Genomic DNA, 22,104 nt, shown 5'->3' with positions numbered 1-22,104 from the left:
TTCCCTAATTATTTGGCTGCAACTATATTCAGAGAGAAGCATTACAAAGCAAAACACTTGTTGGATGCTAGTTTGGGCTATAATCCCTCCTTAATTTGGAGGAGTATTTGGGGTTCATTGAACTTTCTTAAAGAATGGTTGAGGTGGAGAGTTGGAAATGGGAAGAGTATCTATGTGTGGGGTCACAAGTGGCTTAACTCTCCATCATCATTCATGGTTCATTCTCCTGTGAAGATTTTGGACAGCTATGCTAGGCTCTGTAATTTATTGAATAATGATGGGAATGGGTGGAATGAGGAGCTAGTAATGGAAGTCTTTATAAAGGAGGAAGTAGAGCTGATTTGTAGCATTAATTTGAACAAGTTAGGCTCAGATGATAAGATGATTTAGTGGCATTCTAATAAGGGTTCCTTTACTGTGAAGAGTGCATACTTTGAAGAGTAAGGTAGGAAAAGAGCTCATAAAGGTGAAACCTCTGGAGAATGTGAAAAGGATAAGAAATGGAAGAGTATATGAGGTTTGAAAGTGCTAGGAGGAATTAAAGCTTTCTCATGGAAATTGGGGAATGACCTTTTAGCTACAAAGAAGAATTTGTGGAAGAGGAAATTGGTGGAAACTGCAACCTGCCCAGTCTGTGGTTAAGAGGAGGAGACATCTATGCACGTGGTATGGCAATGCATAGCGGCAAGAGATGCATGGGTAGTGTCCTTTAGAGCAGCTAAAAAATGGTCTAGTGCAAAAAATAATTTCCTACTGCTATGGGATAAGTTCATGGATAGGCTGTCTGAAGTGGAGTTAGAATTTGCAGCAGTATTAATGCGTATGTTATGGCTAAGAAGAAAATCTTTTATCTTTAAAGATAAATTCAGGAATCTTAAGTGTTTGATTAGAACAGCTAAGGCAATACTTGAGGGTTTTCGAGATGCTCAAGGGAAAGAGAAGGATCAAGATTTTTCTTAGTCAACTGGGCAAGAGGGGGTGACAGAGTTAATCTTAGGTGGATAAAACCTATACAAGGTTTCATTAAGGCCAATTGGGATGCTTCCCTTAGTAAACACAGTCTGGGTCTAGGAATAGTCTTGAGAGATGAAAAAGGTGACATCATGGCTTGTGCTTATTACAAAAAGAACCCAATACATGACCTTGTTGAGGCTGAAACTGTGGCTCTTTGGTATGCAATGGAGTTGTGTAATTCACTTGGTTTCAACAGAGTTATTTTAGAAAGAGATGCTGATGTGGTGGTGAAAGCAGTTCATAACAAGGAGGAGAATCTGTCCTCTGTTGGCCATATAATCGAAGATGTCAAAATTATTTTGAAGGAGAGAAAATCTTGGAAAGTGCAGCATGTCCGAAGACAAGGAACTGAAGTGGCTCATTTGTTAGCAAATAATGCTTTTAAGTTTGACCAAGGGAAGATATGGATAGAGGAATATCCAGAGTTTATTGTTTTACAAGTTTTTAAATGTGTAAACCGTACTGGTGAAAGTTTAATTAATTGAAATCTACGAGGTTTTTTATTCAAGAAAAAAAAAAATGCGTGCGTTGATTCTCTGATTCAATCATGGGCTTACATTTTAGACCTACCCTTTGGACTATTTATATCGATCTTATTTAGTAAAATATTTATGGGCTGCTAGATACTTCACAATTAGTATCGAATACAAATTTGACGAGAGAATTTTTGTATCGAATTTTATAAAAATAAATTTATAAATCAACATGATTTGATAGGATATGTTAGATTATAAAATTATTTTTATTATAAAATAAATATAACGGATTATATTAAGGTACATATAAATTTACTTTAATAAAATTTCTTGTGACCGTTTCACTCCTCATTTACTAATTATTTGAAGGAAAATGATGCTCTTCCTACTGGAGCTCTCGTTGGAATTTTTTATTTTTTTATTTAGTGATTAAATAATTTTTTTTAAAAAAATTAATTGTTAAAAGAAATAGATGTAAAAAAAAACATTTAAAATACATTAATAGGAGCTCTCAACGGTGGGCCGTGGCCGTAGAGCCACCCTTATTTGAAACTAACACACCAGCCAGCTAGATTTCATTGGGTAATGATACCCTTTCCTCCCATTTACAAGTTGTTTACAATCGAGTGACACGGCAGCTCTTCTTTTATTTAGGTTAAGTTTAGATAGTAAGTTGAGATAAGATAAAAGTTAAAAATTAAATAAATTATTATTTGATAATTATTTTTTAATATTATTATTATTTTAAGATTTGAAAAAATTGAATTATTTATTGTATTTTATGTGAAAATTTGTAAAAGTTATAATGATGAAATGAGTTGAGATTAAGGTCCCGTTTAAATTCGAAAAGTATTTTATTCCATCTCATTATTTCATCTCATCATTACAATTTTTTCAAATTCTCACATAAAATATAATAAACAATTCAACTTTTTTAAATTCTAAAATAATAATAATATTAAAAAATATATTATAAAAATATTTTTTCAACTTTCATCTTTCATCTAAAACATTCTAATCTCATATCTGAATCCAAACCAACCTTTCACAACTCCTCTTAACTCATTTCATTTTATATAATCATTACATTTTTTCCAAATTCTCATACAAAATAAAAAAAACAATTCAACTTTTTCAAATTTCAAAACAAAAATAATATTTTATTCGACTCATCTCATCTACGAAAACAAACGAGGCCAGCTCAATCCAAACTGAGCCTTAAGGTTGCGTTTGGTTGCAAGATTCAGCTGAACCCAGTTTAATTTTAAGCTGAGTTTAACATCCAAATATCCAACTTTCAAATTACTAAACTCACTTCAACTCAAAACCTCCTTACACGTAAGATCTACAATATTTTTCAACTTAACACATCTTTATATATGGACCCACAACCTTTTTTAACTTTCCATAAAAAGTATTAAATTTATTTTAACATTCAAACACATTTTAAACTCAATTTAGATATGCTTCACACTTTATTATAATTAATTTAATAATATTTTATTATTATATAGAGAGTAAATAGCTAATCTAATGTGGAGATTGAATTTAAATAAAATAGACAAATATAAAAAAGTACGATATTGACTAAATTTTAAAAATAAATTTAGTCCATCTAATAAAAATGCTCTTATAAATAACTGAGTTCAGCGCAAGTATTTTAAAATCATTTTCACCGCAACAAAACCCATCAAGACCTTTGAAATTCAAAAACAAAATTTAGTACCTTTCGCAGTCTCTTCCACCGCATCGTCTCTCTGGCAGCTTCGTCCATCAGCATCGTTCGGCACCGCCATCTCAGGTGAGTGTCTCTCCCTCCATCTATTCTTCATCTCTCTCTCTCTCTCTCTCTCTCTCTCTCTACGGGTTTTGACTGAAAATGGTTAACACTTACTGGTTACAGCCTTCGTTGCCGCCATACACACCGCCAGAGACGCCCCTCTCAAGCCTCAAGCTAAGCCTCAACTCGTTGTTCTCTCCCCCTTGTTTTGGTCAAGCTCGGTTCTGATTCATTCGGTATATGTCCACTTTTTCCTTGATTTGGTTGTGATTGTTGCGTAATTTGGTGGCTGATTGTGATTGCAAAGTACTTTCCTCCGAGTTGGTTGGCTGTTGCATATTTGGCCCTCTACCTCTTTACAATTGAAGCTTTCAACGGAATGCCTTTCCACAGATAAATCTAACCGACCAAAAAAAACTACAGCTTTGGATTAAGCTATGTCTAAAAATAGGATATAGGGATATTTGAGATGGAAAAACGAAAGGATCTAGGGATTTAATCAAAACCCAGCAATTTTGGGCCTGAATTTGATTTGGGAATGTGAGATTGATGTCTCCTGTTTTTTTCCAAATTTTCATTGCGCAAGGTCATTGACCACCTTTAATATAAAAAATTACCCTCTATATCCATTATATATATATATATATAATGGATATATACATATATATGGATTTCTAGCATGTTTAGTGTTCTTGACTCTGCCTGGACATTTGTTTGGAGTGGATATTAATAAAAAATCCGTACTTGTCTTGTTACCCTTGGGGTGTTATTTTTCTTTGAGGTTTTAGTTTATCAAAGACCTTTATTTTTTGAATTCTTCAAGCAAAATGTAAAATATTAGTTATTCATCCTCGTCCATTGCTTTCCTACTGTTTGAACTTTGAATTCTTTTCCTAATTACATTTTTATCTTTATTTTTTGTATTTGATTTAGAATGTGAAATATTAAGTGTTTTCATTCATGAACTAGGTTATTGAAGATATGAACTCATGGTCATTTGATTTAGAATGTGAAAGACTTTAGTTGAACAATTAATATGTTTCTAAATCCATTATAATGCAGGTTTGAGATTTCAGCATCATTAATGGAGGGATGCTTGGATTATGTTACAGTATTTCAGTTTTTGGTTGAATTGTAATGTGTTGTAGATAAGCACTAAATTAATTTTTGGTCATGCTATAATGTGTACAGTTTTGTTCAAGGATAAAAATTAGTGCTTTTGATTAGGTTGAAAATTAGTTATAATGTGTAGTAGATTAGTTGAAAATTAGTTGTATGTAATAGATAAGTGGAAAATTAGTTTAAATGCATACAGTTTTTGGCCGAGTTGTAATGTTTACTATTTAGTTGTAATATGTACTCCAATTAGAGCATTCCCATCCTATACTTTATTTCACTGTTATCCCTAAATTATAGGAAAGAATTTAGGGAAAAGTTGAAAAAGCCTCTCTCATCCCATTCTCTATTTTAGGATTTTGATTTAGGGATAAACAGTAGTTTACCAAATATAGGGAATCAATATTCATCCCCTAAATCATCTTTTATCAATATTTTATTCTAATAAATAAAATAAATTATTCTTCCAATCATCTACATTTTCTCTCATACTCATATTTATTATAATCTTAAATAATAATTTTAAAAATAATTTAAATATTTACTAAAATATAAAAATATTAATTTTAAAAATATTATCATACCCGTAAAAAAAATAATTTAAATTTTTGTTTAAAATATTCACTAGAGTAATAGTTCAAAACATAAGAAAAAATATTGAATAGTTAAGTTTGTAAATGGAAGTGAGAGAAAAAAGTAATAAAGGAAGAATAGAAGAATATTATTTTAATAGAATAGAGAAATGATGTAAATGAGATGTAGAAGATTTTTTTAAGATGAATAAAATTTAGAATAAAATTATAGGGAGTTTTCTCTTTAGCTAAAATTTAAGGAAAAATTTAGGGAATTAGATTAGAATGCTCTTATATTGGAAAGGATTATGTAATAGACTTTTTTTTCGAATACCGACTTCATTTATTGGATCTTTATAACAAAGTTAGGTCTTGTTTGGATTTAGAGATGAGTTAAGATGATTTTAGATGATTTGAATAAAATATTATTAGAATATTATTTTTAATATTATTATTGTTTTGAAATTTGAAAATTTTAAATTATTTATTATATTTTGTGTAAAAATTTAAAAAAATTATAATAATAAGATAAAATAAAATGAAATCAGTTCTCAATTCAAAGTGAGGCTTATTCTTTCATTTATTTCCCTCCAAAATAAAGCACGCTTTTTTGTTGGAAAATTCTATCCGCCACTACCTAAATGGCTAATCCATACTGTGACTTGTCTCGTTGTCAAATAAAAATTCAACTCAAATTTGCCAAACAGTGTGGCCTCTACGAAAGTTCTCTTTCCATAGATGAATACAGAACGTACTCATGTATCTTAATGCACCGCCGCCCAACAAAAGTAGCCCAGCAATTCGGTGAACCACTCTTGAATAATTCAGTTTAGCTCAACCTACAGCCAACGACCTCCGCCCCTTATTTATTCCACCACATTCGATCGCACAATCCTCAATTCTTCGACGCAAACTGTCACACATCATTTGTCGTGGGCAAAATTAAAGCGCAATGGCAAGCGGCGGCATATCACGGGATCAGGACGAGCGCGCCGGGGCGGAGATTGTGTATGGGTCGGAAGAGTGCTACCGCCACTCGGTCGAGCTCTTGGCAGAGCTAGGGTTCCCCAGAGGCGTTTTACCCCTGCAGGACCTCGAAGAGTGTGGAAGAGTTCGAGAAACAGGGTTCGTCTGGATGAAACAGAAGGCCCCGTCCGAGCATTTCTTTACTGGGACTAACAGCCGAGTGAGCTATGCCACAGAGGTGACTGCGTACGTGGAGAAGTTGAAGATGAAGAAGATGACCGGAGTCAAGAGCAAGCAGGTATTTTTGTGGGTGCCCATAACTGAGATGAGCATGGAAGATGCAGAAAGCAAGAAGATCTATTTCAAAACACCAATGGGGATTGGCAAGTCTTTTCCCATTACAGCCTTCATGACTGAGGAAGAGAAGCAGAAGTATCTGGAGAAGGCAAATAGTACTGATCAATGAAGTAAGGAACGAAAAGTACTTCTCCATAATTATTCTGCAGATTTTCTTTTGTTGTTGAATAATCTCTTATTGTTCTTATTTCGTACTTTGTTTCTCTTTTGAATCAGTGTCATTCACCGACTGCATCAATATATTTAAGGTTTCGCTCGATCTTCAGTGGACCGCAATCACTAATCCAATATTTCTTTGTCATTTTGTTCTATATATTGTCCTGGTAACAAAATAGACCACGTTGGTCGATCGGTGTCCTTAATTTGCCTCTACAACTTCAAAGTATTATGGGATGGGAATGTTTGGTTTGTTAGGATAAATATGAAAGATTAAGCTACGTTTGTTACTCTCAAAAAAAAAAAAAAAAAAAAAACTACGTTTGGATCTTAAGATGATATCATATTATTTGTGAATAATCTGTTATAAATAATAGTGATCTATTTATGAATAGTTAATAAATAGTGAGGCTATTTACTTACCAGCCAACCTAAATGATTTATTTCTTTTTATCAATTCAAATATTTAAAATAAATAGTGATTTTATATAGTATAAAACAAAGAGTCGAACTATTCTGTCGTCCAGTATAACCCACTCAATCTGACTGTTAAGCTAAATGTGAATTTTTATTATTTTCTTATTTTCTTTTCATATTTTTTCAACATATTTAAATATTTTTAAAAAATAAAAAAATATACTAATGTACTAAAAATTACTTTCTTAATTTTTAAGTAAAAAAAATCAAATACACAGTTGAGCAAAATGAAGGGACAAAATAAGGTGCAAACTAACATTTCCGTAAAAAAAAATAAAAGACTCGTTACCGACAACATAACCTATAAAAATAAATAAAAAAAACAATAAATCCAATAAATCGATCGTGCCGACTGCCTAGCTACTTCATTCACTCGCTCGAGATATAGCCACAAACAATGGATGAGTTGCTGTGATTCAAATTGTAAATTGAGGAGCTAGTTTTAGCCCTTGAAAATTCATTTCATTTTATTATTAAAATTTTTCTAAATTTTTATATAAAATATAATAAATAATTTAACTTTTTTAAATCTTAAAATAATAATAATATTAAAAAAATAATATTTTAATAATATTTTATTCAATTGATTTAAAATCATCTCAATTCATTTTTAAATATAAATGAGACCTTAGAGTATCTTTGTTGTTTGGCCAAATAAGAAGGTTGGCTAAAATTTACATAATTCATGTAAAAAAATCCTACATTAAATTAGACAAATCTAAAATAATTTAAATTTTTATTACAGTAATTGGCTAAAGATGAAGAACTACAATTGATTTACTAAATATTAAATATTAAATTTTCATTCTAAACAAATATTAAAATATTAGTTTCTCACTCAAAGTAAAAGTACTATTTAGTTTGTAATTAAGAAATTTAGATAAAATTTTAGATGAGTTTAATCAAATACTTTTTATTATTAGCATTAAATGATTTTTGAAAATATGATTTTTTAATATTAATTTAATTAGAATATAATTATTATTAATATTTAATTGGTAGAGCTATAAAATGTGATAAAAATAAAATAAATAAAAAATTATTAAATTAATAATATTTTATTATTGTATAGAAAGTGAATTAATAATTCGATGTGAAGATTAAATTTAAATAAAATAAGTAAATGTAAAAAAATATATGATATTGATTAAATTTTAAAATTGATTTAGCCACACTAATGAGAATGAAAATGTAAATGGGCACATGAAGCACTTGTATCCTGGTCCGAGGAAACACATGATTAACATATGGATCGTGCTACACCTATCCCGAGGCCTTTTTTTTTTATTATTTTTTCATATATTTTCTTTAATCTTAAAAAAAAAAAATTATCAATATTATTAAAAAACACTTTTCTAATTATTAAATAAAAAAAAGTAAATGGAAATCTACTGTCGGTAGCATTCGACGCATGGCATTATTTTTATAACCTATCTAATCAGCTAGCTAGCAGCCCAATCACGACATGTGCTTGAAGTTAGGCACTGCTATTCTCTAAACGCAGATTAGAGTTATACACGTGCTTAAAGTCAAAAGCTCGTTTGCTAATGGTTTGAAATGGATAATTCTATATATTATTTTATTATTTTATTATTATTTTATTAAATATAATGTGATATATTTATTATTATTAAATAATTATTTATTATATATTTTTTTATTATCTAATAATAATAAATATATCACATTATTTAATATAATTAAAATATGATAAGAATGTGATGTATAATATTATTTTATATATAAATAATAAGCACATATCGTGATTGAGCTGCTGGCTAGCTGATTATATATGTTAAGAATAATGCTCTATGTTTTTATGAATGTATGATAGGCTGGTCTCAAATTGACTTAGGATTATAAAATTCGTTAGATCTATTTTATAATATAAATAATTTTATAATTTAATATATCACGCTAGTTTATAAATTTATTTTTTTATAAAATTATTTCACAATTAAAGTATTTTTCTATAAGAAATGCGGACCAAAAACGTTTAAAAAACATTTTTCAAATATAATTTATACGGATAACTTATGATAAAATCATTTTTATCCATACAGTACTCGACGGGTTAATGAAATATAATATTTATTGTTAAAAACAAGTCTCAAAAGTAGTAAAAATCCGAAGACGATAAACAGTCAATTTCCGGGCGCCAAAACAAATGCTTCTGTTGCAACGGGAATTCACTACTTGTAACGGCGGCTGTTCGCTCACCTATTCCTAAAAGCGGCCACCAATGGCAAGAGCCCCACCTCTCAGCCCCTTGTACCACCTTCGACCAATCGCGTTCGTACGAACTCAACTACTTTTCCCTTCCCCGATAAGAACCAAACCTCACAGTATCTCCGGCCTACACGTCAGCTCCGCCGCCACCGACGCAATGCCCAGTCGCCCTGAGCATCACCCGTCGCTCGAAATCATCGCCGGCGGTGGTGACGGAGCTCGCGACTCGGTCCTCCTGGCTCTCAAGACCCTGACCCGTCCGTACACCCCGTTTCCTATGATCGGATGGAACCGCCACATGGAGACCATCTTCGCCTCGTTCTTCAGGTCTCTCCCGGACGTCAGGCTCCGCAGGGAGTGCCTCCGCACCCGAGATAACGGCTGCGTCGCACTCGATTGGGTCTCCGGCGACGACCGTCATCTGCCGCCTGAGTCTCCACTCCTCATTTTGCTGGTTCCGTGCCGCTCATAATCAATTTTCTCTCTAATTCAATTAGTTGTTATCCGGAGTTAAAGCTTTTTAGTGGTTTTTATGGATGGTTACAGCCAGGTTTAACAGGAGGGAGCGGGGACTCGTATGTGAGGCATATGTTAGTTCGAGCCAGAAGCAAAGGCTGGCGTGTGGTTGTCTTTAATAGCCGAGGTTGTGGCGATAGCCCTGTCACCACTCCTCAGGTATTACTTTCGGTCCGAGATTCTATGGCTTTTGCACTGCACTGTCCAAGCATGGCGCACACAATATATTTAGCAGATTATACATATGAATACTGAGAGGCTTCTATGAAGGTGTGTGATCAATTTTTACAACTCTTCTGGTTCAGTTCTATTCGGCTTCGTTTTTAGGAGATATGCGTGAAGTGGTGGAGCATGTTGCTGCTCGGTACCCAAAAGCTAATTTATATGCTGTTGGTTGGTCTCTTGGAGCAAACATTCTTGTTCGATATTTGGGTCAGGTAGGATAAACATATAACTATGTTTTTTTTTTTCTTCCTTTTGACCATGTTGATTATACACGTCGTGTTTAGCGAAGTGTTCTCCTTGCGATTATTTTTTCGTATCGAGTGTTTTGCTTTCTTTAAGTCATTCTCTTCCATGATTTATGAGTTGATGTGATATGTTGATTCGGGTTTGGAAGGCTTCTGCTTTTTAATTTTGTATGATGCAGAGGACCTGTGCCGGGATAATCTTATTCTAGCTTGTAAGGCTAAGCTTGAATATGGCAATAATTTCAGATTGTCGTAATATCCACTCAATTCATCAATGCCTTCATTAAAATTTTAACTAACCAGGTGGAATACGCAGTCATTTTTATGGTCTACCCACAGGCTAACCTCCACTAGATCATAGGCTAGCCTGTGTTTTGCCACTGTCTTAATTTGTTCTTTTTCCCTTCTAGCTGTGGTGCGTTTTACTTGATCTGTCGCGAATAATTGAAACTATTCCATTCATATCTGTTCCATTTCAAAGGTTTTTCAATTTTGAGGTTCTAAGCGACAAGGGAAAAGTCTATAAGGAGATTAGGGTATTGGAAAATCGTGTCACTACTTCAGATTTATCATAGTGGTGCTTCATATTTTTTATTGGGACAGTAAATCTGCGATTTTGGGGCATCTGAAGAGTGGAATGTGTTAAGTTAGGATGTTGAGTCTTAATTTCAGCTAATTACACTCTGATGTGACCTTGAATGCGACATGTGCTAAAGCCACCATCTTTGGGGGAGAAGTAATGTTATCTGGTTGTAGGAGCTACTCTTGGACTGGCTTCTTATTGTTTTCTTCTTTTCACTTGCCTCAAATCTGCTGCTGTACATGTTTCATTTATGTTTTCATCATGTGTGACTTGCAGGAATCTCATAGTTGCCATCTTTCTGGTGCTGTGTCACTTTGTAATCCTTTCAATTTGGTCGTAGCAGACGAGGACTTCCATAAGGGCTTTAACAATGTCTATGACAAAGCTCTTGCAAGTTCTCTCTGCAAAATTTTCAAAAAGTAACCGCTTGTTATATTGTCCTGAGACTTATTTGAACGTCAGTTTGATCTCTATGATTGTGGAAAGTATCACTTGAAAACTTTTGTTCTGTAGGCATGCTCTTCTATTTGAGGACATGGGTGGTGAATATAATATCCCGTTGGCTGCCAATGCAAAGTCTGTTCGGGATTTTGATGAAGGACTAACCCGTGGTATGTGTTTCTTGTACATGGGAGTAAATATTTTGTTAAGGATATAATGATATGTCATGATCTTGCAATACCTTCTACAATTGCTGCAGTTTCATTCGGTTTCAAGTCAGTGGATGACTACTACTCCAATTCAAGTAGTTCAGACTCAATAAAGCACGTTCGCATACCTTTGCTTTGCATTCAGGTAACTAACGTCTTTACCACTACATTTCTATAAGCATATATCTGGAACCTCAACCGTAACATAGAGCATGTGCATTTCTGGTAGATCATTTTTTGTTTTGCTTTTCCGTCTTTTCGTGCGTGTATAAATTTTGGTTATCAATTTTCTGATAGACAAATACAAAACTCATGCACTTGCATGATTGAGAACCTATGACCTCACCCTCCATCCGTTACATATGGGATGAAAAGGTGCCATTTATCGGTAAGTTGGAATTGCTGAGCCATACAGGTATGGAAGTAGGATATGCCTTGTGAAACAGTGAACTTATGTCAACATAAGAGACCAGGGCACTCAATCTAGATTCATCATTTATTATTATTACAAAGTCTTAAGTTTTCTGTAGGTATAATTTCTCCCTGGAAAAGCATAAGGGAGAACCTGGCATTGCAGTCTGCTGGTAATGCAGAAGGAAGGAAAATAATATGTTTTGAAGTGTCGAATTGGGTGGCCCCTTAGAGCTGATATCCGTGTCTCTAATCCCAACTTACATACTGTTTGCTTTAAGACTCTCCACCCTCTACTTGTCTAGATAAAGAAAGAGGCCTGACAACTTTGAATTTGTTCTTCTGTTTCATTAAATAAAATTCAGCTGAACTGTATCAATGCTCTTTTTTTTCCTTATCAAATTCATATTTAATATGCTATTGTGTTGGATTGGCCCAAGCCTTCTTTATGGAAGAAACAAATATCGTTTAAATATTTTAAAAGAGGAATGGAAAGGAACGAAGAGTAAAGAACTTCGTTTGGGTGTATAATAAGAATGAATGGCTATGAATACTTTTATAACAACAATACTATTATGCCCCTGCTTTTAAGTTATCTTTTTTCTATTCATAAATTATGCTTTATTGAGACAAACTGTCAAATATCAATTTCACTCGAGAATCATATCAAAATCACCCTAACTCCCTAATTTATAAATTTATTTATAATAGATATATACATACTTTTAAGTGGTTTTGGTGAAATGAGGGAGAGGGAGGGAGATGTAGTTTTTTGAAACAATGTGCAGAGCAACATAACTTATTTCATTGAGTCATGTGCTTATAATATAGAAATTACATTCTTTTAGACATGGATGACCTGAAAGTTATTCCATTAAAAGCAATAAATATTAAAATGTGTTGCAATTGTAGTTCTTATTTCATTGAATCACAAAGTACACACTAATGGGTAAAGGAGAGAGGAAGAAGAATCAAATGCTAGATTTTGAAATGTTTTGGAATGCTTTTTAGGTTTGGATTTCTGAGGCATGAGTTAGACACTTTTAAAAATCATGTCAGGTGATGTTCAGAATGTTCTATTAAGCTATATATGGGAATGGTTTGCAGGCAGCAAATGATCCAATTGCTCCATCAAGGGGAATTCCTCGTGAAGATATTAAGGTTTGTATGTTGCTCCCTAGTCTCTTGAGACATCTCGTTTAATTTGCTTAGTACTGAGTTATGTTGAATCTCTGGAGGTGCAACTTGTTCCTTCTTCCTAAGGTGCCCAACCGCTTTTGCCATGCTTATTTATCCCCTCAACTACACAAAGCCTTTTCCTTGCAGTCTTCATGTCTCCTGCACACTCTTCTTTTCCCTATTTAGCTTCATGCCTTCATCTGGGTCATATTTTATTCAGATCACTTTGGTAAAGAAGTTGCTTTTTGTCTCTTGAGACATATTCTCATTTGATTCACTTAAGATAAATTTATGTCGAAACTCTAAATGTGCAACTTGTTCCTCATTCCTGAGGTGGCCAACCACGTTTTTCAAGCTTATTATCAACTTATCTGCACAAGACCCCTTCCTTGTAGTCTTCATGTCTCCTGCACAATGTTGTTATCTCCATTTAGCTTCAAGCCTTCATATGGCCGGGTCATATTTGCTTCAGATCACTCTGTAAAAAGGTTGTGTTTACTCGTTGACCCTGTTTCCAAACATCAGTACATGATCTTTTGACCTATGTCCAATATACCTCTCTCTCTCTCTCTCTCTCTCTCGCGCGCATTCACATGCACATGCAGTTTGGTTTATTACTCTTGGAATGCAGTATTTTAAAATTCCCGAAAGAACTTTTGTTTGGGGGTATAACTATGAAAGGGACTATTCTAAACTGGCAGAAAGATGATAAAAGTGGTCATGGAAACCTTGGAAAAGCTTCTGCCTGGCATTTAGCCTACCAATGCTGTTTAGATTTAGAGGAGTAAAACTAAAGGAAAAAGGTTGGGGGGTGTATTTGGGTCTTTTCTTGATTAAGTGGAACAATTTTTCTTATAACATTTCACAGTTTGCTGCATTTGAGTCCCCCAATGAATCATGGTTTAGCTCTAGAGGAGCTATATAACAATGGGATAAAATGACAAAAAATAGACTTTTGCTGTGGTTTGAAATGTCATGAGTTAAGAACCAGGACTACCACCTTGTTATTTGCTAAAAACACACATCTCTACCTGTTTATGGGTTAGTTCTTTTGAAAAGTTTGACTTGATTGATATTTCCCTTCATCATATGAACCTAACCAGGTTCTGGGCTTTCCCACTGTTGCGAATTCAATTGTTGTATCGGTTTTCTCCTCTTCGTTTCCTCTTTTTTTTTTTTTTTTTTTTAATTATTATTATGAAATATATCCATTGCTACTGTTGTAGGAAAATCCGAACTGTTTGTTGATAGTGACGCCCCAGGGTGGCCATCTAGGATGGGTCGCTGGTGTGGGAGCTCCGCTTGGGGCTCCTTGGACTGATCCTGTTGTAATGGATTTCCTTGAGCATCTAGAGAGAGGAGTATCTAAAGGCCTTGCATCTTCAGTAGATTTGCAGCAAACTAGCGATGTACAGAAGGCTTTCACAGGCTAGAAGTGTAGCCGGCAGAGTGGTTGGCATTTATTCATTTGTTGATCAATTGATACATCCTCTTGCGATGATGCTTGTGGTCAATGAAGAAATATCATTGGATTAAGACCATGTCCTCTTGGTATTTCTTTAATAAGACTATGTCATCCAATTCTTTTCCAGTTTCATATTGTTTGTTCATCTTTGGATTATTATATTAGTCAAAATGCTGGATGTACAAACTGAATTTACAGAAATGAAGGAACTAAATATTTAGTATAGTGAGGTTAATTATCTTTTGTTTTACTTGCTTGCATGCTACCTCTCACCTGGACAGCATATCTAAGACACAATGTCGTCCATTGAAAAATTTCATGAAAAAAAAGTTAAATACTAAACTAGTCACCATGTTTTGGTTTATAGACAGATTGATTACGAACTTTTAAAAAATGAATTTCTTCATCCAAGTGCTCTAAATTTCGGTGGTTTTTTTTTTATCCTTTTATTACATAATCGTTAGACCCATTAACAGAGTCCCTACCATTGCCAATAGACTCATCTAATTCTGTATATTTTAATTTAATTTGATTTTATGTTTGTTAGATTCGTATGTTGTCAGCATTGAGTTATACTGTGAAATCGAGTTGGAATGGTATATATTCATTCAATTCAAACTCAATTAATATAATCAAACTCAATTAATAGACGAGTGATATTATAAGTATTTATAATTTTACTTACACTTCTACTATTTATTTTATTAATTTTAATTTAAAATTTAAATTTTAAAATTTATAATTTTCAACGTATCAATAATAATTTTTATTAAGTATATTAAGCATTTTTAATATTCTGTCGGTGCGATTTGGCCTAATTAAACGTTTTCAACGATGGATGGATCGCGCATGCCATCATGGATTTGACTGACTGGCTTCTATTTTCAGTTCACACACGGTTTTCAAAGCGCACTCGTTTCACGTTTAAAGCAACGTCCCTTCACATTGATCCTAACCCTTCTGCTTTCTTATTGTTCTATCATCCAATCACCTTCTCTCCCGCCTAAAAAACCAGAACAAAAAAAGGCACAAAGCAGACAAAGCAGCCAATTCATGGCAAGAGCTCCCCCTCTCACCCCCTGCCGCCACCTCCATCTTCGACCAATCACAGCCAAACCAACCCAACTACTCTCCCCAGTTACAATAACCACTCCTCGCAAAATCTCCTCCGTTCACGTCAGCAGCACCACCTCCGACACCATGACGAGTCGCGGGTACATTCATCCGTCTCTCGAGATCGTCGGCGGTGGCCGACATCGCGACTCGATACTCCAGGATCTGAAGACCCTGGCCCTTCCGTACAATCCGTTTCCTGTGATCGGATGGAACGGCCACGTGGAGACCCTCTTCGCCGCCTTCTTTCGGTCCGTCCCTGACGTCAGGCTCCACCGTGAGTGCCTCCGTACCGAAGATAGCGGCACCGTCGCCCTCGATTGGGTGTCCGGTGACGATCGTTACTTGCCGCGTGACTCTCCGATCCTCATTTTGCTGGTTCCGTCCTTTCTACTCGCTATTTCTATGTTCTATTTGGTTTCGGTTCCTACTAACCGAGTATTTATACTGTGCTAATAATGGACGGTCTCAGCCAGGTTTAGCCGGAGGGAGTGGGGACGCGTACGTGAGGCACATGTTGGTTAGAGCCAGAAGCAAAGGTTGGCGTGTGGTCGTCTTCAATAGCCGAGGTTGTGGAAATAGCCCTGTCACCACTCCTCAGGTACTTACTTTTAGCTTGAAGATTGTTCCATGGCTTTTTTGGCCCTGACCTTGTCCAACTATGGCCCGGAGTCCTGGACAACATATTTGTCAGATTATAAAAACATTCGAATCCTGAGAAGTTTCTTTCTAGTTTCTTCCGAGGTATATGCTATTGATCTTATAATGTTGGTGCAGTTCTATTCAGCTTCCTTTTTAGGAGATATGCGTGAAGTAGTGGAGCATGTTGCGACTCGGTTTCCAAAAGCTAATTTATATGCTGTTGGTTGGTCACTTGGGGCCAACATTCTCGTTCAATATTTGGGTCAGGTATAATAATCATGCATTAAACTGTTACCTTGTTTTTGGTTCTGTCTGTTTTTTTTTTTTTTTTTTTTACCACGTTAATGTCCATATACCTGGTGTATAGCTAAGTGCTCTCAATAAGTTTTATATTCTTGTATCAATTGTTTTTTCTTTCTTTAACTCGTATTGCATCCATGATTAATGACTTATTGATAAATGCTAATGTTTTGTCTTTGAAGGCTTTACTGCTTTTAATTTTGCAAATGTGATAACAATAATATTAGGCTAGATTGTTTCAATGTAAAATGCAGTTATTTTCTGCTCTACTCAGTTCATCAATGCCTCAAGTCTGGATAGCCAGGGGGAATACACACAACATTTATCTCCATATGCTCTACCTAAGGCTATTCTGGCATTCTCTGTTAGATCATAGGTCAATCTGTGTTGAACTTGCAATCTAAAATGTCACAAGAATTTGTATTTCGGGAACTTTGTTAAATGTCATAAGCTAGATTTTGAGTTTTAACTTTGAAAATTTTGTTTAAACATCCCCTATGCTATGTTATGTTTAGATTTAGGATCCTATACTATTCTTTGTTCTAACCTCATGTATGTAGTGTGAGTTGATTAGAAAAAAATCCCTCGGTTAATTTCTCCCTCCATCAATATTACTGATCAAAGCACGCTGTATGGTAATATGTGAAACTGCTAAGTGGAAACTTTTTTGAAAAATAAAAATATGAAATTAAATTTTTGAAAAGTGATGCATGAATTTTATAATAAAAAAGAGTTTTTATATTTAAAATAATAAAACTGTTATGAAAAAAAACGTGGTTGCAACCACCAAGGTTAGGTCAAATTTGGTGATCCTTGTGGTGGTCGAGCTTTGGCCACCATGAGATGGCCTTTTTTTTTTTTTAACGGTTTTTATTTTTTAAAATACAAACTCTTTTTTACTATAAAAATTGATGTACCTTTTTTAATGTTATTTTAAAAAAAAAAAATTGCAGTTTTAGAGACTGCCATATGTTTTCAGTTAATGCTGATAAAAGGAAAAAATTAACGTGGGGTGTCTTCCTAATTAACTCATACCGCATGGTTTATTTCTTATTTCTGAAAAAATATCATATAGGTCCTAATCGAAGTACCCCATGGCACAAAGAGAAACATTGATAGATAGCCTTTCAGGAAAACTAAATTAAACTCATAGAACTCATTTGAGATGAGTTGAGATGGTTTTAGATGAGTTAATAAAATATTATTAGAATATTATTTTTTAATATTAATATTATTTTAAGATTTGAAAAAATTGAATTGTTTATTATATTTTATATGGTAATTTAGAAAAATTGTAATAATAAGATGAGATGAATTGATGTAAATTTCGAATACAAATGGTGCTAAAGTCTAAACAAGACACATATGCCTCTTTTGACCTTGAGACCTTTTGGGGAAGAAAGTCAAAAGGCACGTTTTGATCTTTTCCTCTTATCCATTTCTTTTCCTGGCTGGGCCAGGTTTGGGCTTTCAAAGGGTTGAGTTGGGCTCTTGGACTGGGCCATGACAAGGGGTGTTTGATTAAAGTCTTTAATTTAAGCCAATTTATACTCTCATTTGACCTTGAATGACGTCGCTGCTAGAGCGTGCATCTTCGGGGAGAGGAATATTATATTTTATTGGTCTCTTGTTCTGATTGTTTTTTTGGTTTCTTTTTTCCACTATACTCAATTCTTCTCCTGGTTCATTTGTACTTTTGTTACGTGTTACTTGCAGGAATCTCATACTTGCCCCCTTTCTGGTGCTGTATCATTGTGTAATCCTTTCAATGGTCTCCTTACAGATCAGAACCTTCGTAAGGGCTTTAACATTGTCTATGACAAAGCTCTTGCACGTGCTCGCCGTGAAATTTTTAAGAAGTAATCCTTTGTTCTTGCTACTTATTTACACGTGAGATTGCATGAGGTTGATTTCTATGTTTGCTTGAAGTATCAGCTGAAAATTTTGGTTTTTATAGGCATGCTCTTCTCTTTGAAGACATGGGTGGTGAATATAATATCCCATTGGCTGCCAATGCGAAGACTCTTAGGGAGTTTGACGAAGGACTAACTCGTGGTAGGTGTGTCATACTCCAAATTTAGTATACGAAGTAGAAGAATGGGGTAAAAATGGGATTCCATATTGCTTGTGACATTATTTGGGAGGGAGGCATTCTCTAAAGGGTTCCAATTGTGACCTTGTGTACTTTTGAAATATGAGCTTGATGTCACTTGGATTTTCCTTTGAGATGTTACAATGTTAATGTGTCTTTTGTACATGAGAATAATTATTCATTTAGGGATATAATCTCCATTTTTTTTAACGTTGCAGTTTCATTTGGTTTCAAGTCAGTGGATGACTACTACTACAATTCTAGCAGTTCAGACTCAATAGAACATGTTCGCATACCTTTGCTCTGTATCCAGGTAACTTTTCCCTCATATCACGCACTTCTAAACTATATTTCATAATCCTAACTTATAATATTAAACTGTATATATGAGATTAAACACCTCATACAATTATTATATAGCTTTGCTATTTTGACATTTTTTGGTCTACAAATGCGTTCTGTAAAAAATTATAATGTATTCTGGTAAAATTGCAAATAAATTCTTAAAACTTGTGTACCAAATGAGATTGAACCCGTGATCTCACCGTCCACCTTTAACATTATATGATGAGGATATATCCTTTGATCCAAGGATCATGGGCCAATTATAATAGCAAAATCATAAGGATGTGGAAGGTGGAGATGCCTTTTGAAACAACAAAAATATGTCAACGTAAGGGACCTCTGTACTCGTTTCATATGTTATCTTATTGCGCAATCTTCAAAGTTTGCAGCAGGACTAGTGTCTTGAAGCGCATGCATAATACACTACCGGGCATCAAATTCTCCCTTTACTATATAGAAAAAAGGGGGAAAAAAAGGGTCTTGAGTGCCAATTGCCAAATTGGCCTGCCCCCTTACAGCTGATATCCATATCTCTAGTACTAGCTTACATACCGTTTGGTTTAGAACTCTCTTATCAGCTAGAGTAATGATAAGGCCTAACAACATGGAGCTGTTTCTTCTACTGGGCCACATGTAACTCATAGCACTTATATGTTATTTTACTGGGCCACATGTAATGCCTGGAAATACATACTAATGAGTGAAGGATAAGGAAGGAGATTCAAAATGCTAGTCTTTGAACTGTTATGGCTTGCTTTTTATATTTGAAAATGGAAGGCGTGAGTTATTGGAATGTTTGAGAATCATTTGGTGAACTGCAGCATGTGCTATAGATTTACGTGTGAATGGGTTTGCAGGCAGCAAATGATCCGATTTGTCCATCTGTGGGAATTCCTCGGGAAGAAATCAAGGTTCGTTTGTTGCTCCTTAGTTTCTTGATCCATACAGTTGTTTCCCTCCCTTATTTTCAAATTGTGTTGATCTCTCAAGGTGCAATTTGCTCCTAGTGGTCAAATTTGTTTATCGACTTTACTTTTGACTTCCTGTCTCCCGAACTATCTTGTAATCTTGTATGTATTAAGTATACTGATTGCTGTTGTTACAGGAAAATCCAAACTGTTTGTTGATTATTACACCCAAAGGTGGCCATCTGGGGTGGGTTGCGGGTGTTGAAGCTCTGCGCGGGGCTCCTTGGACTGATCCTGTTGTGATGGATTACCTTGAGCATCTAGAGAGAGGAGCATCCAAAGGCCTTGCATCTTGTAGTAATTCAGTTTATGTGCAGCAATATGCTGAGCCTGAGGGATTGCTAAGCCTAGAAGTACTGTAGCCAACAGGTGCTTAGCATTCTTCATACACACATGATATTGTTATATCCACTCGAATTTAATCTTGCTATCACGGTCATGTAAATTGACATTTAAAAAAGAATAGGATAATGCCATCAAATTCTTTCTACTCCAGGTACTGTCACTGGAGCCTAACAGACACACATCATTGGATTACATATTTGAAATTTGAGGTATAGAATCATGAATTTGCAAAAATGAATGGACTAAAGGTATAATAGTTTAGGGAATTATTCATTTTTAGGTTAAAAACACATCCAAGGGCAGTATATAGGCAGACATTGAAGTATACATTTGCATTTGTTCTGTCAGTGAAATGAAGCAGCAATCCTGTATTTACTATGTGTATTTTTTCAAGAGATTAAACCCGATTTAACACCACATTCAAATCTATCAGCATTTTATATACTCCTATATAAAATCTTCACCGTCAATGGTGCGATGGACCCTTCTGGCCTGTCCTTATGTGACAAGGAATAACCTAGTGCTTTGTTCGATGCCTATCCATTTTGGATGTTGAGTTTCTTGTTCTTTCATTGCATTAAAATTGGATTGGATAACCTTGTGGGTTGGCTCAAGAGGTAAGAGCTTTGGTGTGTGTTTTTTTAAATAGAAGTTGCAAGGATTTGGTCTTGGTAGTAAATGCTCTCTTAGGTCTAAAGTCTGAACCTTTAGGTGTAAATAATTTTTAGGAGTCACGCTCTATCGTCGGTGTAAAAAAGATGATTTGAGATACAAGAGTCATTGATTTAATCGAGTAAATAATATGTTGCATTTGCATAATCTTAAAATTTCTTCCACCACATGTTGGAAAAGAAAATGGATGGAAAAACAATGAATTTTAAAAGATAAGAGATCTCACACACATCCTTGCTTAGTCTCCACGAATTAGGCATATTCAATTACAATCCAAATTTAATTGCCCTTCCAATTCAGATATTGCTCTTTTAAGAAAAGTAGGCCTAATGATATGGGACAAGTTGATTGGGGAGAGGTTCTAGCCGCCTCCACTCATTGTATGTTTTGGTCAAGGTCACCCAACTGATAACATTAATATTGTCTTGCAAAAGAAAAAGATAATGCCCAATTAGAACTGTTCGAAGGTGACAAGGATACCTGTCTGGATCACATCGAAGAAAATTCCCTGGAATCCATGGTTGGATTATGTTTGGGAAGTAACCCGAAAGATGGGGACTTTGACAGGAAAGCTACATTGGAAGTATTGGTTCAATCTAGAAGATTGTGTAATTTTTTTTTTTTTCAAATTAATCCAACTCCTGTAAATTTTCCTGACAAATCTACCAAACTTATCAAAATACGAGAAAAATGTGTCCTTACCACCTTCTTGGTGTATCTGAGGATACGGCAAATGTGAAATGGATGCAAACGTGGGGCCCCCCAAGATGGTGGTGCTTGGGTATCCCAAAACATACATACCCCACGACGAAATTAAGAAAATCACAATCAGAATCTCAAATAGAGCGTGAATGCCCAACCCAAAGGCATAGATTAGGGATGAAATGGTGGTGGGCCCCAGTGTACTCTGTGTGACAGTGGGGCCTACTGCTTATGTGGAGTTTTGTCAGTGGACAAATCATCCCCCAATGTCATCCAAAATCTGAAGAGACTCAGTACCTTTTGGATAGTGATGGCATTAAAATAAGGACACGTACACGTATATAATTAAAATAATAGAAGAATTATGGATGAGGATGATGACGAGGGCCCAATACGAAGGGTCTGTTTGTGGCTTGGAGCAGAAGTTTTAAAAAATGTTTAAATAATTTTAAAAAAATTTTAATAGAAAAATTAAATTATTTAAATGTTTCGTATTAAAATATTTTTA

General features: G+C 34.6%; 3 protein-coding genes across 8 annotated transcripts; all 3 read left to right on the top strand.

Annotated features, from left to right (window-relative positions):
• The first annotated feature begins 5,732 nt into the window (after positions 1-5,732).
• Positions 5,733-6,540, top strand: LOC121268824. The gene has a single exon (XM_041173088.1). The coding sequence runs from the start codon at positions 5,911-5,913 to the stop codon at positions 6,388-6,390; it is 480 nt and encodes a 159-aa protein (XP_041029022.1). The 5' UTR covers positions 5,733-5,910; the 3' UTR covers positions 6,391-6,540.
• Positions 6,541-9,063: 2,523 nt separating this feature from the next.
• On the top strand, positions 9,064-14,640 carry LOC121234939 (embryogenesis-associated protein EMB8-like). Of its 5 annotated transcripts, XM_041131084.1 has the most exons (8): positions 9,065-9,597; positions 9,690-9,818; positions 9,965-10,096; positions 10,989-11,131; positions 11,226-11,323; positions 11,413-11,507; positions 12,881-12,934; positions 14,179-14,640. In XM_041131084.1, the coding sequence occupies exons 1-8, from the start codon at positions 9,157-9,159 to the stop codon at positions 14,383-14,385; spliced, it is 1,299 nt and encodes a 432-aa protein (XP_040987018.1). In that variant the 5' UTR covers positions 9,065-9,156; the 3' UTR covers positions 14,386-14,640. The 5 variants fall into 5 exon arrangements, with proteins under 5 accessions (XP_040987019.1, XP_040987018.1, XP_040987020.1 ...); XM_041131085.1 differs by lacking the exon at positions 10,989-11,131 and having other exon boundaries at positions 9,064-9,597; positions 9,987-10,096; XM_041131086.1 differs by lacking the exon at positions 14,179-14,640 and having other exon boundaries at positions 12,833-12,934.
• A 629-nt stretch (positions 14,641-15,269) lies between these two features.
• On the top strand, positions 15,270-20,372 carry LOC121234938 (embryogenesis-associated protein EMB8-like). 2 transcript variants are annotated; one of them, XM_041131082.1, is made up of 8 exons: positions 15,270-15,908; positions 16,003-16,131; positions 16,308-16,439; positions 18,189-18,331; positions 18,430-18,527; positions 18,783-18,877; positions 19,767-19,820; positions 20,015-20,372. In XM_041131082.1, the coding sequence occupies exons 1-8, from the start codon at positions 15,471-15,473 to the stop codon at positions 20,237-20,239; spliced, it is 1,314 nt and encodes a 437-aa protein (XP_040987016.1). In that variant the 5' UTR covers positions 15,270-15,470; the 3' UTR covers positions 20,240-20,372. The 2 variants fall into 2 exon arrangements, with proteins under 2 accessions (XP_040987016.1, XP_040987017.1); XM_041131083.1 differs by having other exon boundaries at positions 15,771-15,908; positions 16,007-16,131.
• The last annotated feature ends 1,732 nt before the right edge of the window (positions 20,373-22,104 follow it).

Source organism: Juglans microcarpa x Juglans regia, chromosome 6D, assembly GCF_004785595.1.
Source record: "Juglans microcarpa x Juglans regia isolate MS1-56 chromosome 6D, Jm3101_v1.0, whole genome shotgun sequence".
In the NCBI taxonomy this organism is placed as follows: Eukaryota; Viridiplantae; Streptophyta; class Magnoliopsida; order Fagales; family Juglandaceae; genus Juglans; species Juglans microcarpa x Juglans regia.
This window is presented reverse-complemented; position numbering and strand designations above follow the sequence as displayed.